General features: G+C 52.5%; 1 protein-coding gene across 1 annotated transcript in view; it reads right to left on the reverse strand.

The window, feature by feature from the left end:
* STXBP1 (syntaxin binding protein 1) overlaps positions 1 to 15,099 on the reverse strand; it is a gene marked incomplete at both ends in the record, with an annotated part of 57,851 nt that overhangs the window by 851 nt on the left and 41,901 nt on the right. Inside the window, 5 exons of the mRNA XM_082843730.1 lie at positions 6,822 to 6,976; positions 10,258 to 10,343; positions 12,303 to 12,404; positions 13,436 to 13,545; positions 14,275 to 14,413. Coding sequence (XP_082699856.1) covers positions 6,822 to 6,976; positions 10,258 to 10,343; positions 12,303 to 12,404; positions 13,436 to 13,545; positions 14,275 to 14,413 — 592 coding nt within the window. The remainder of the gene's footprint in view (positions 1 to 6,821; positions 6,977 to 10,257; positions 10,344 to 12,302; positions 12,405 to 13,435; positions 13,546 to 14,274; positions 14,414 to 15,099) is intronic.

Here is a 15,099-nt window from a genome sequence, read left to right on the forward strand (position 1 = left end):
GACTGGCGCGTGAGCATGAGGCCTGCATGCATGCAGCAGTAGGCTTCAAAGAAAGAGATCCCGAGAGAAGAGAGAAGAGAGAAGAACTGAACAAAAGAGACCCGTACTTGAAAATGTGCCTCCCTGGAGATGCGGCCGAGTGGGCCTTCACGTGAGGAGGGGACCAGAAACCACGGGATGCCGGATTTTCCACCCTGAGGGCAGGCAAAAGAAGGCTCTGGCTGGCTTGCTGGGAGTGATTCCAAATACCAGGGTCCCTATGCCTTTGACCGCTCCTTGCTCAGCTGACCTGTGACTGCTGGCACTGCAGCCTGGAGCCTTCCTGTCAGTCCAGACCAGAACACTGGTGAAGCCCTCTCTGGTGTGAGAGGCTCCTCAACATCCTGTTCTCTGCAGCTCAAGCCCCAGCCCCCACCAGGGCCTGCTGAGTGAGGAACCAGTCCCCAGCTACTTCCCCGAGGTGCGGAGTGGGATGCCCTGAGAGTGCAGGCTGCGCCAGCCCCTGTGCCCAAAACTGACTCATTCTGCAGACTCGAGGCTCCTTTGGCAAATGTGACACCGGTTTCAGCAGTGTCCCCCTCTCCCCCGAAGACACTCATTTCTGTGACCTTATCAATCTTTCTACTAGTCCTAAAGGTCACAGGCTGCTCCACAAATGAGGAAACAGGGATAAACGTTACCAAATTCTGACCAGAACCACTGGCAGAATGAAAGCCTTCCAAATCTCAACTCGATGCAGCAGTTTGAGTGTCTGTACCTGAAAGACAGCTGCTGGGAACTCCGTGCGGGGGATTAGCTTGGGGGCTACCTAGGTTAAGGCAATGCATGTGCCAGAGAAACTGTCCCTAACGTCCTCCCTTGCAGCCAAAAGGCCTCTGAGCAGACGCCCATCCCAAGGTGTCCCCTACCCTTGCTTATGTGCAGATTCAGGACTTGGAGGGAGGCCAGGAGGAGGTGAAGGAATCCACGCTTCAGAACTTCCGGATATTATCTGATTGCTGACCATCTGGTGTTCCCAATCTTTGACCGAAAGCAGAAGACTTCCAGGACCAACAGTATCAGACAACAGTCACGGTCCTGGGCCCTAACTATCAATACCTGGTCTCTTTAAAGGATGCAGACCAGCTGGTGTTAATCCGAATCACCTGAGGGCCAATTCTTGCCACTCAATCACAATCAGCTGTATCGCTTCAAAACCCTGGTCAAGCTTTCCACCACCACAAACATTGCAAATGTTCTCACTTGAACCCACATGTGGCTGACCATGTAGGCCCTCTAGAACAGCAAGTGGGTTCTACTGCTCTGAGGGTCCCTCCTATTCTACATAACTGCAACACTGAACCGTGAACGGTGGTCTCCAAAACAAAGTCATCCAGACTGTCAAAGCTGGGGGCCAGACACACTGACCTCTGCCAGGACAAAATCCTTCCTTCCTCACGGACGGCGCCTGAAAACCACAGGAGTTCCCACAGATCAGCTGGTCGAGCTGTTCTGGCTTTGGCTGAAACAGTCCTGCTGACTCAGACTACTGAGGGCAGTACCGGTGAACGACGGGTTTAAATTGGATATTTAAGAGCAGCCCAGGTGAGTTTGATGATCTGCCAGACGTGGAAGACAGTGGTCTTGCCCACCCACATCCAAGACGCCCAGCGTGGTGAGGCGTGTCGGCGGCACAGCCAGGCCCAGAAGCCATGCCACTGCTCTCAATTCTGGGGGCCCTGTGGCTTCCTGCCCCAGGAGGGGATGTGTAAGGGAACGCTGAAAAAGCAGCTGGGCATTGGATCAGCTCTGCGTTCAGATTCAAATCTGAGTCCCACTGAAAAATGAAACTTATCTGACCCCGATCTAGAATAAAGCAAAGTACTCAACATAATAAAAAAAAAAAAACTCTCCCGTGTTAAGTACTCTGTAATAGGTCTAAGCCAGCCTCTCGGCGCCCTTTCATCAGCTCCTGAGGCCTCCTGGACATTCCCTAATGGTCAGTACTTTTAACATAAACCACCTAGAGCACCGAGGTGAAGATCGAATCAAAAGATTTCATTTCAGGGATTCCCTGGTGGCGCAGTGGTTGAGAGTCCGCCTGCCGATGCAGGGGACACGGGTTCGCGCCCCGGTCCGGGAAGATCCCACATGATGCGGAGCGGCTGGGCCCGTAAGCCATGGCTGCTGAGCCTGCGCGTCCGGAGCCTGTGCTCCGCAACGGGAGAGGCCACAACAGTGAGAGGCCCGCGTACCGCAAAAAAAAATAAATAAATAAAAGAGATTTCATTTCTTAGACAGTTGAGAGAAATGATGGATTGATTAGTGGGCACTGAGCCAAGGCTTGGTGGCATCTGTGCACTTCAGTTATCCATGCCCACTCCCTTCAGCCCAGCCCTGGGGAGCCAGCCTCGGCTCCAGGACAGAGAGGGGCCGGACAGAGAGGGGCCGGGAGGAGAGAGCGGGACCAGGAGGATGGAACACAGCACTGGTACCCACACAGGGTCCACCGCAGATGCTCGTTCACTGCTGAGCAGGGGAAACCCATCCCTTAAAAGCTAAGTTCCTGCAAACACCAATGTGGGGGAGGAGACCACCCAGCCTCGCTAATGCCCTGCAGTGTCCTCAGCTTTGGTCACCTGGACAATCGCAACAGAAGTGGGCAAGTCGGAAGGCTCACCTGCTTTCTGACCTCCCTGGTATGAGGGCTTTGTGCCTCACTTTTTCTTAACTGAACTCTCTAAAATCCAACACTGTTCAACAAAGCATTTCAGAAGCCAGGAGCAAACAGCCAGAGTCTGTTCGTGCTCGCTCTGCTCTGCTCTGCTCTGATGGCAGCTGAGGCCTCTCTGTTGATTGAACATAAAACAGAGGAGGCAGTGTGCAAAGAAGAGGCATCTTCCAAAGCAGGGAATCCCAGAATGAATCCTAGCAGGAGCCCCTGGGGTCTGGGTTTGTGATTCTTTCTGACTCTGCAAGTGGTCTGTCATTGCTCATTTGTCCTTTGAGAAGCCTCGAAATACATCTTGCAGCAAACGCCGTCCACCTACCTGCCATCTGCACAGGAACCAGATGCCTCTGATTACGAACCTACCAAGGTGCTGCTGAACAACGGCTGTTTTTAAAGTCACTTTTATTGACCACCCAGTGGCCTCGCTTTCTAGGGTGAAGGCAGCCTGGGCAGGATGGCAGGTAGCCCGGGGCCACAGCCAGCCCCGCTGTCCTGGCTCACAACCACTTGCTGCTTCTCATCTCCCTACTGCCCGGGGGCAGCTACCTCCGGCCCAGGCGAAGAAAGAGGAGCTAAACAGCACAGCCTCCGGTGCAGACCTTTAGAGCCCTTCGTGGATGGAGCTTATTCTCTTCAAAAAAACAAGCACACTTCTGATGTTACCCAGCCAGGGTTCTGATGTCCATTCCCCGAAGGGTCGCCAGAGAGTGTGCCAGGGTGCGTAGGGCTGCCTGGTTTAAGCCACCAGCGGAACGACTGCATTACAGAGCCCGAGCGGCCTCGGGCCCTGCCATCCAGCCGCCCTGTGTTCTGTGTGCTGTGACCCAGTGGGAACGACCTCCCCCAGTCACACAGGTGCTTGTGGCCAAGCTGAGGCTAGAGTCCATGCCTGTCCGCTGCTCACTGACAGGTGACTCACACTCTGTAACTCACAGGGCCACGTTTCAGCCCGGGGTGGGGGTGGAGGCATTTCTAGGGTGCATCCTCAACAGAGTAAACGAAGTCAGGACACAGGACGTGGCCTCATCACAGAATGTAATGAAACTAAAGAATGACTAATGGTGCAGTGAGGTCTTCAGGGTCAGTCTGCCATCTGAACAGGTCAGGGGAGATTCCCAGCACAAAAGAAGGGTGGAAAGAGAGAGGAGGGAATGAGCACAAGAATAAAACCTGGGTAATCTGCCACACTGACAAGGGGTTCCCGGGTAACTGAGATAAAGGCACAAGCATGGTGGGAGAGAAGACGCTCTTTAAAAACAGTACATAGGGCTTCCCTGGTGGCGCAGTGGTTGAGAGTCCGCCTGCCGATGCAGGGGACACGGGTCCGTGCCCCGGTCCGGGAAGATCCCACGTGCCGCGGAGCGGCTGGGCCCGTGAGCCATGGCCGCTGAGCCTGCGCGTCCGGAGCCTGTGCTCCGCAACGGGAGAGGCCACGACAGTGAGAGGTCCGCATACCGCAAAAAAAAAAAAAAATTAAAAAATTAAAAAATATAAACAGCACATAGCGTGGAGAACAGATTTCTACCCAAAGGCTCTCAATCTGACCAGGAAACTCCAATGAGAGAGAGGGGTATGATTCTCAACTCTTGAAAGGATCCACAGGAGAATTAAAATAAAAAGCAATTACTGAAAGAGCAAATGACTGTTAAGTGCTGTTTTTCCCAGAGGAACAGGAGACATGAGCTCTTTCCACCGGTGGCTGGAGTTTGCCATGTACAAGGTGGCTTATGACCCCATCACCCCTTAGAAATTGTTCCTCAGGATAAATGTCTGTCCTGGGAAAAAGGTATTGACATATCTACCTACCACTGACTGGGAGTCTACCCTAACGCCCTCTGCCAAGCTTTCCTCATGATCGTGTGCCAACTGGCGTCTCCACTGGAGTTCTGCCTTGGACAGGACTGTCCCCTGAACACCTGTTGGTCTCACTCTCAAGTTCCCACACCACATCACAACCTGGAGGCTGCCTGGTGTTCTCTGCCTTGTGCCCACAAATTCACCCCGGGACCAGCAGGCTGGGGCACAGCGCCTGTGGCATCCCTCCACGTCCAGCTCCCTCTGGAGGACTGTGCACAGCAGTTGTGATTGTCACTGGTCTAAAGCCCAGAGGGCTGCAGCTGTCTGACTGGGCGACAGGTAACCCAAGGCATGAGCGAGCTGGAGCCCAGTGGGGCTCAGGGTAGGGTTGGTGAGGGCAGCATCGGACACATTTTCAATCGGTGTTAAGAACTGCAAGCATTTTCTCGTTAAAAGAAATCAAATAAATAATAAACGGAAAAGGGAAAAATAAAGAGTGACGGAATAAATCAAAGAAAACCCTTCGGAGTGGAAGAGCTTCTTTTCTGTAATAAGCTGCTTTTACTTTGTTTCTTTGGCTCTCACTCCACTGTTGGAGCCTGATCCTCAAAAGATACCCTAGAGGACTCCCGGAAGTCGGGGTGTCTCAGGTCCATGAGAAATTTGGTGGGAGTGAGAATATGAGTAGAACCTGCGGGAGAACAGAGGCCGGCTGACTGCTTGAACAAAGGTACGTTACCGGAACATGCCAACTTAGGCCTACGTTTTATGCAGCCAATGAGGTGCGAGAGCGCGAGACGCACGCGCACGCGCGGAGCACACGCCGTGCACACGCGGCGCATGCGCACATGGGCCACGAGGACGCCCGGCATGCACAGAGCGGGCGGGGCCACACAGCGGGCGTCAGCGGTCTGCACCAGGCCTCTCCACCGATCCGCAGGGGCGACCCTGTCTCCCCGGGTCTCCACCTCCCAACAGGGAACCTCGGGTCGGGCCAGCGTGGAAGAGGGGGTTACAGCGAAGCCTGGCTGTGACGGCTTCTGCCCAGGAAAGCTGTGTTTCAGCAGACAGTTAGCCAACACGCTCATGCAACACGTACGCAAGCAGGGAACACCGAGAGCTCTGGCACAGGGTCCCACGTAGCCAGAAAGGAAAGAACACAGAGAGAAACGGTGACCAGACAGGGGAGGCTTCAGGGAGTGGGGAGGGGAGGGAGAGGTGCGAGCTCCCCAATGAATGGTGGTATCTGGAACGCAGGTTGTGAAGACAGTGCCAGCTCCATCTTGATACACCCAGGAACGGCCACATGGACTGGTCTGCAGAACCTGCTCACTCTGAGAGCTTGGGGGGCACTGCGCCTTGGTCCCCCCAAAGTGGAGGTATAAAACTGACACATCTTATTGAGATCGGGGCAAGGGCGGGGCCCAGCCAGGGCAGTAGGTGCTGATCACCTCTTGCCAATCAATGTTAAGAGGTACTCTGGGCAGGTGCAACTCCATTTTGTTAAGGGCAAGATGGGACAAAAGGAAGGCATCTGGAGAAAGCAAGATTTTTCTCAGCTCACTCTTCCTCTTCCAGCCGAGAAATTGGAGAAGCTCCTGTAGGCATGAAAAAGGAGAAGAATCTTCTCCTGCTGCCTTAAGTCAGCTCTTATAAGTTGCTTCCTTTCTTCTGGAAAGCCAGCAGGAAATAACCAGAAGGGGTATGACAGACCCTGAAGTAGCAGGAACTGGCTGGGGGAACCCTCAGCAGAGTGCAGGAGTCAGGCCAGTATGTTTCAGGCAGTATCTGCTCTCACTCCTCGTCTGTGCGTCTCCAACTGACAGGTATAGGAGCCGGTAATCATTTACCGTCCGTTCACTGAGCGTCTTCTGGACGTGAGGCTGGAGGCCAGGAAACTGACACCACCCTACCCCCCACCCCCCAGCCCCGGGCCAGCACCAGGCCTAGTTCAGGCTGTAAGTGGGTGCTCTTAACCCTGTTTTCGTGGGTAAGGAAATAACAGTGTGGAGAGGAGAGGCACTTTCGAGGTGACCCACGTGGCAGTGGCAGAGCAGGAATATCAGCCTGGGTCTCTTGGAATCTGTGACCAGGCTCTTCCCACCACATGGGGCTGCCACTCATCAAGAGACACAGTGCAGCCATGAGGAAGGAACTCTTCGCTCGTCAGCGTCTGCCGTCCACAAACATGTCTAGAGACTTAAGTTTTTCAGGGGCAACAGAGAACCGAAGACAGAATGAAACACCAAAGCATGGAATGGAGTCCAAGTGCAGTGAAGCGGTCCCTTCCCTCTAGAAAACACGCCCCACTCACCTATGAGCACTTCCCACTTTCCGTTGGCTTGGGTCACCTCGTAAGCACAACGCATCTCATTCAGGCTCACGCCCCCCAGGATGAAGATGATGAGGCGAGGACCACTGCGGTACTCCCCTGGGGCCTTATTCTTATGCCAGTGCCCATAGCGGGCGCTGGGGCAGGAGAGAGGGGGAGGGAGAGGGAGAGAGAAAGATATTAATCATGTTTATCTGCATCCACAGCTTATACTTCATACCTCCGTGACGTGTTACACACTCGTTCTGTACACCAGTGACCGAAACAGAGTAGACGCTTAGCAAGTGTTGGCTGAACTGAACTGCAGTGCAAATTATCAAGCACTTTGGCTGCCGGGAGAAGAATCACTATGAGCGCCTGTGCTGTGACCCCGTCATGCAGGCAACAGACGGGTTCAGATCGGCTTTAAAGCGGGACGTTCAGCAGCTTCACCCGCATGATGTTGGTCCCGGTGTCTCCCCCGAGTTGTACAGTTCTGGGCTTGTCTGGGACACTCTGCTGGAGGGAGCAGGGACCACAGAGTCCAGGGCCTGTCTGTAGCCGGCACATTGATTCACTGGACAGATGTGCACCAGGCGCCTCACTGGGCTGGGGCCGCCCCAGCACCGAGGAGCTGACCTGAGTGACATGCGGCTCTTGCCAACCAAGAGCTCAGGCTTAACTGGGGCGGGTGGGGCGAGGAGGGTGGCAGGAGGATGGGGGTCTGCATCGCGCCCCAAGGAGAGGAGCTCAGTGCAGTGGGAACAAACACGGGGGAGGGACTTCAAGTGCCGACTGGGCATCACTGGGGAAGGCTTCCTGGAGGAGGTGACACGGAGCTGACTCCTGAACGACAGGCATCTCAGTGGCAGGACAGTTCCCCAGGTGCCCCCCCACTCCTGGCCCCGGCTTCCCTCAGTGGGCCTTCACCTTGTCCTTGGAAACAATGAGAAATTGGTTGCTTCCAGGCTAAGAAAATGGGGAAAACAAAACAAAAATCAAAACAAAATGAGGGGCCATCTCTTAAGAAGAAGATCATATATATTTTTTCTTGTGTGGAGAATTACGTTGAGGATTTTAAAGTGTTAAATCAGCCTTGCATTTCCTCAAACCCTTCAGCAAGATGCATTGCTCCTTGTATATGCCACTGGGTTTAGTTTGCTAATATTTTATCTATAACATGTGCCTCTCTGTGCTTGAGGGAAGTTTTATTTAATGTCATTTTCAGATTTGCTTTTAGGATCATGTACTCATAAAATAAGTGGGAAAGTTTCTTCTCTCTTTCTGTTATCTGCAAATGTGTTAATGTTGAGTGGTTTCTTCATAAAATACCAGAAGAATTCACCATTGCATCCATTTGGTTGGGAACCTCTTTTGTGGAAGTTTTAAAAGTAACTAAAAAGTTAATAGGGGTCACTGAGTTTCTATTTTTTAATTGTCAATTTTTGCAATTTATAAAATGCATTTGTCCATGTCATCTAAATTATCAATTAAATTCGGATAAATCTGAAACAGAACGAGGAGAGCAAGTCTTCTCTGAACAGTGGAATCTTTACCCTTCTTCCTGACTTAGGACAGCATTAAAGCCACGTTCCACATCACAAAGGCCAGCCCAGAGGACCTCACAGTCACTTTTTTTTGCCTGTGCAATCATGTTTGTCTGCCGTTGTCAACCAGCCTGGCTGTGGTACTGTGTGGGATTTTGTATTTCACTCCAATGCTGGCAATAAACATTTGGCCTCCACTGGCATCATGCAGGCCTGAGAGTGACGACAGAAGGGGGGGCGGTGGAGAGAGAAGACGGGCGGGCAAAGTACTAGTATAGTAGAGGCACATGTATTGAAAAGTGTTACCCTGGGAGCCTGGGCCACACACACGAGGGAGGCAGAGAAGACATTCTGGAGGCAAAATGTGTGCCTAGTGTTGAGAGTCCCAGGGACTGGCTGTGGGGATGTGGCCTGCAGAGCATAACAGGAAAAGCTTCTGGATGAACATGGCAAGGTGGTGAACAAGAGGAAGAGCTTTCGAAAACATATGCACAAGGCCTCATGGGTGGCCAAGAAAACACAGAGGGCTGGAGAACCCAGAGATGGAAGCATGGATTGCTGTCTGCTCACATCTCCAAGCTGAGAAACATCTGAGCATCACCAGGTACGTGGCAGAAACCCAACAGACCCAAGGCATCCACGTTTCCATCATCTATGTTTCCATCAAGGATGAATCTGAGAAATGTGGCTCTATGCAGATGACGTATTCATCCCTTTCTTAATTACTAAAATTAACTAATGAATGAAAAGTGAAGACAGATACACCAAGTGCCTACTCCATTCCAGGCTCTGTTCTAGGCACTGAGGATAAAACAGACACGAATCCCTGCCCTCAGAAGGCTGACATTCTAGTCGGGGGAGACTGGCAGTAAACAAGGTAAATACTAACAGCACACTAAGTGGTGGTGTAATCTATGGAGAAAAAGCAGGGAAGGGAGACAGGAAGTTGGGGTGCTATAATTTTTTCACTATTTTCTGTAACACTTTATTGAGAAATAATTCATGTATCATACAATTCACTCATTTAAACTGTATAATTCAGTGGTGTTCAGTATAGTCACAGAATTGTGAGTCATCACCACAATCAATTTTAGACCATTTTCATCAACCCCAAAAAGAAATTCTGTACCTATTAGCAGTCGCTCCCCATTCCCCAACCCTTACCCCCATCCCCAGTTCTGAGCAACCACCAATCTGCTTTCTGTCTTGAGACTAGCCCGTTCTAGACATTTCATATAAATGGAATCATAGTGTATGTGGGCTTTAGTGACTGGCTTCTTTCACTTAGTATAATATTTTCAAGGTTTGTCCATGTTACAGCATGGATCAGTATTTCATTCCTATCTTGGGCTGAACAATATTCCATTGTATGAATATACCATGTGTTTTTTATCCATTCATCAGCTGACGGACATTTAGGTCATCTCCACTTTTGAGCTATTAGGAATAATGCTGCTAGGAAGACTGGTGTACTGTAATTTTAAACAGGGTGGTTAGGGAAGATGGGAGAAGGTAACAATTTATTAAAGACCTGGAGGAGAAAAGAGGTGAGCCATGCAGAGGTACCTGGGGAAAGATCATTTCAGGCAGAGGGAAAAGCAAGTGCAAAGGTCCTGAGGCAGAAGTAAGCCTGGCGTGTTTGGGGAAGAGCAAGGAGGCTGGTGTGGCTGAAGTGGGGGAGGAGTAGGGAGCGAGGGAGGAACGGGAAGCCAGGGGCTGAAGGGGCTCATGGGCCGCTGCAAGGACTTGGCCTGCACCCTGGCTGTGACGAAAAGCGGTGGGAGGGTTCTCGAGGGCCGTGAGGCGTCACAGCAGGACTGCCGTGCGGCTGCCGTCCAACCAGACACAGTGCCGCTTGCTCCCCGCTCGCTTGCTCAGGGACTTGCACTCACCTGACCGCGGTGGTGCTGAAGGAGGCAGAGGAGCGGGTGGAGATGTACGGGTAGTGCTTGGTGTCAAGTCTGTCTTCAATGGTGTCCTGGAAAGAAGAGACACAGCTATGGACCGGCCATCTCTCTGCAAAGGGCTGACGCAATCAAGGTAAGACAACTCGAAGCACAAGTCACTCAGCCAAAACCACGGCCAGCTTTGCAACAACCAGAGCTCCCCTGTCCGCTGCCCACTGCTGGGCACCTGACGCTGAGCTCGGAGCGGGCGGACCAGATGCTCCATAACCAGCAGATACAATGAGGTAAGTTTGTAGGTCTGCTCTTGAAGAGAAGTTTTTTAAAAAAACCTGCATTGGGCTTCCCTGGTGGCACAGTGGTTAAGAATCCGCCTGCCAATGCAGGGGACATGGGTTCGAGCCCTGGTCCGGGAAGATCCCACATGCCACGGAGCAGCTAAGCCCATGCGCCACAACTGCTGAGCCTGCGCTCTAGGGCCCCGAGCCACAACTACTGAGCCCACGTGCCACAACTACCGAAGCCCACACACCTAGAGCCCGTGCTCCACAAGAGAAGCCACCGCAATGAGAAGCCTGCGCACCGCAACGAAGAGTAGCCCCTGCTCACCACAACTAGAGAAAGCCCACACGTAGCAACGAAGACCCAATGCAGACAAAAACAATAAATAAATAAAATAAACTTAAAAAAAAACCTGCATTATTTTTTCTTGCTTCTCTTCCACCCTTTTATGTTCCATGTGAGGTTATAAATGTCGCATCCTATCCAATAAACTCCTGACCCTTGCCATCCGTCTTGAAGACACTAGGCATGGGCAGTCTCTCAGGCAAGCTGAGGCCTTACAGCCTCAGTTTCCCAAGGGCCTAATTATCTGGTGGGTGGATCCAGCTACCCACCCCCTGCTGCCGAGAAGTCTACACTCCTAACAGCTACCGTGTGAAGCCCACACATGTCTCTTTGGGGGACTGGGGTTGTGGGGGGAAGGAAAAGGGAGCAGAGAACAAAGGAGGGAATGAGACAGAGCAGTTGATCCGCTCTGCCAAGCAAAGAAACGTAATTGGTTTCAAGATGTCTCATGTTCACCCATCTTTTTGGTTTGTGGGTTTTAAAAATAGAATGCTGACTCACTATATATACTTAAAATATATTTATTTTAACGTACGATTCAGTGGGAACACATGGACTGCTAGGAATTAGCAAAAGGATCCTGGCCAAGACCTTTCATTCTCTGGACCCCAGTCCTGTCCTCCTGTCAAGGGCAGGAACTGGAAAGACCATCTCCAATTCCCACCCCAAAGCTCCCAGGGTGCGTCAGGGTTCTACACAGGGTTTCCTCGACCTCGAGCTACAAGAAGGGGAGGAAGGGACACCGCTGGGCTACCTGACTTTCACAGATACGAAACACCTACTACGCGCAAGGCTCGGTGCCAGAGGACACGTCAGGTGAGGGCACAGGACCAAGGTCTAAAACGATGAGCCAACACAGAGAGCAGCACACACATGTAAAGAGCATCCCTGACACATGCTGTGGGAGTCCAGGGAGGCCTCTGTGGTGCTGGGTGGTCAGACGGGTGGGCCAGTGTATGGGACTTTGCAGGAAGGCAGGATTCAGGAGGTGGAAAGGAGAGTGAGAACTCCAGGCAAGGGATAGGGCTGCACAGAAACACGATTGGCAGTGTCTCTGGCTGATGTGAGGGCTGAGGGAGGGAAGCAGCGGGAGAGGACGGGCTGGGATCTCTTTCCAGAGGCCCTCCCGCCCTGCTGCATCCTTAGCGTGGCACTCCTTACTCACAGGACCTTCAGGTGCTGTGACGGGTTTGGTTCCTTCGGCTGCAGTACCATTGAGGGGTCTCTACTGTGGGGCTCAACAGTGTGGATCTGAGGATCCACATCTGACAGTCTCCTGGGGCTGCTCTGCACGAACCCTCCAAGGCCTGGGTGCAAATCCCCGGGTGTCACCCCCACCCAGGGGCAGGGGAGGCTGAAGCCCCGGGCCCAGCTGCCCTTGTGCCCTCGTCTCGGCCCACGCTGACCTCCATGATGTCTTTGATGATCGGGGTCCATCGTGAGAGCTGGTAGGTCTGCTCGCTGATGCGCTCCTTCCGCTCCGGTTTGCTCCTGCGACGCAGCGTGGACTGAAAGCGAACACACGAGCCGAGGCTCCGAGTCAGCGCCTGGGCCTGCGAGGCCTCGCTGGCCCCTGGGCTCCCTTCTGGGAGTCAGTCCTGGCAAAGACTAAGAAGTAGGGAGCTTTTCCTGCAAAAGCCCGGACGATGCCCCGTGGGCTCCAGCCCAAGAACCTGGAGCAAACTTGGTTCTTCAAAGCCAGGAAAAATGGCAAACGTGGGTCAAATGGATAAGTGCCATTTCTTACAAATGCAGGGAGTTAGTTTGTTGTCAATTATAGGAGAAAATACTGCTTTGGTGTGACTTTGATTTTGCTTCAACAGCACGGGATGCACTGAATGAATCGTCTCTGTTCTCATTTGGTCCCTTTGTGAACAAGGGCCTGAAAACGCCAGATGGCCCCCAGTCACAGGCCTCTGGTCTGGTGGCTCCGGAACAAAGCTTTTGACTCTAAGATCCCACAAGGAGCACACCTACACCCTGCTTTACCAGCACGGAGGCGTGAGCTGACTCCCTGCAGGAAGTGGGGTGCCTACAAGCAAGGTTCCTGGCGGGGGGCTCTGAAGAGTCCTGGAGCCCCCCGCCAGGCCTCTTCCAGAGCTCGTTGCTGGTCGGGCCCCCCACACCTGACCCCACTGGGTCCTGAGTCATTGTCAGAGAAGCAGACCCAAAGGTGGCAAGGCGGCGTGGCACTAAGCGTTGTGTTCGCAACCTCACAGAAGATGCTGAGTCTAAGTGTCCTATGGCAGAGCCAGGCTGACTCAAGACACGTGGGACAGGGCTGGTGTGACTCCCATCTGGGGCGGGCTCACAGACACAGCTCAGCTTTGTGACTGTGCGTGCCTCCTTGATGTGCCCGCCTGGGCTCCTGGTGCCACGCCTCGATTTTATTTATACCTCTACACCTGCATCCCTCTGACTTTATGCTTTCTCTTTCTCAGTGTTGAGTGTGTGTACTGTAAGCTGCCTTAAGTCAGTCAGGGGAGAAGAGATGAGAGCTGCCGTCTCCCCTCTGCCTCCCCCCGAGGCGGGTGCTCACGTCCGTGACGATGGGCACCCCGAGGTGGGCCATGTTGGTGATGATCTCACTGTCCTCCGGGGGGATCTGGGCGTGCTGGATCAGCTTGTTCAGGTTTTCCTCGGTGATGCCTGCGAGAACAAAAGCCCGATCGCCATACCAGCCCCTGGCCATCACACTCTGAGGAGCAGAGCTAAGTGCCTGGGGGGACAGTGCCCCTTTTCCTCTTCAGGATTAGTGGGAACCAATCCGCTCATGGCATCAAGGTTACTCTAAGACAAGACAAGATCAGGACTCAAATTCCACTCTAGCCTACAGGCTATGACCATCAGCAGCTGCCCTTCATGGTCTATATTTCCATCCGTCTCCTGCTTCTCAGCCGTCACCACCACCCCTGGCCCACATCACAGTCAGCTTGGACAGGAGAGCCTCTGTGTCCATCTTTGGCACAATGGACACCTATGGACACTTATAGGCAGCAGATGTGGGTTAAAATCAGTTATTTAAAGGCACAGATTACAAATGTGGGGCAAGTTAAAAGTGTCTAGCAGAAATGCTCTAATAAGCTGGCCATAAAGCCAATAGACTCTCCCAGCTGTCCCCACCCTGTCCTCTTCGAATTATGCCGTCCCTTGGACTAACTCCAGAATCACTGGGGGATACTCAGCCTCTAGTTGCAACTGATCTGCCTACATGACATTTCCCCAGATGTAAAGAGCCCCTCAGATCTTATTAAACACCCCTTTCCTTCCCTTTTCCTTGTCTTCTACACTGTTTTCCACTTTGTTCTCTCTCTCCCAGCTGCCTCATTTTCCCCAAGAAAGGGCCTATCGCCCTCCTCTATATCCCACCGTTCCTACCATTCTTCAAAAAGATGTAGAGAAGGATGATGCGGATTTTGTCGTAAGTGCTGACATTCGCGTCCAGCAGAATGGGGACAATGGCTCTCATGGGGTCCTTGATCTTCTCCCCTTCAGCATCTGTGCCCATCGCCAGGTCCTGCAGAAAACACACCGCGTTGACCCCATTTCTGGCAACAGTCTGGACAAATGGTAACTATTAGAAAACTGGTTATCCATAAACGTCTGGGATGTTTAGTTTGGTTGGGGGAAGGTCTTCTGCAGGTGCTTATCTCTCAATTAATTAATCAGAACGGGGGTAATCAGCACTGGTGTCTAAGGCATCGGTGAGAACTGAGGAAAGCCCCAGGCTTCGCTTTCCAAAACCAGAAACCACGCTGATTTGCCATCTTGTTTAAAGGCAGGCTGTTCCCTCCACGTGAGTCCCAGTGTACGTGTGCCAATTCCTCAGGGAAAGCCTCAATCCTGGTAGGTCCTCAAGAGGGACAAAGCCCTACAGAGGGATCGGGGCTTAAGGGGATGCACTTCCCACATGTGAAAAGCTTAATATTATAAGGTGCCTCCGCCTGGCTGGACTCTTTCTGCTCCACTCCCCGTGGCATGGAAGGCTGTGCCCGCTGAGTTTTAACTAGGATTTTAACCTCTGTTTTTAATCTTCCAACCACTTTCAGGGAGAGGAGGAAAAAACATGGGCTCCCTGCAAATCCCACTGAAGGAGATGAAGGGGGAGGGGGTGCTAACAGTGGAACTGAAGATAAAGAGTGAAGTAAGCACGGTCTATGGCCCCTCCCTCGCAACTCAGGCAAGAGGCGGATCCATTCTCAA

The sequence above is a fragment of the Leucopleurus acutus genome (genome assembly GCF_964270905.1).
Source record: "Leucopleurus acutus genome assembly, chromosome: 7".
NCBI classification, from domain to species: domain Eukaryota; kingdom Metazoa; phylum Chordata; class Mammalia; order Artiodactyla; family Delphinidae; genus Leucopleurus; species Leucopleurus acutus.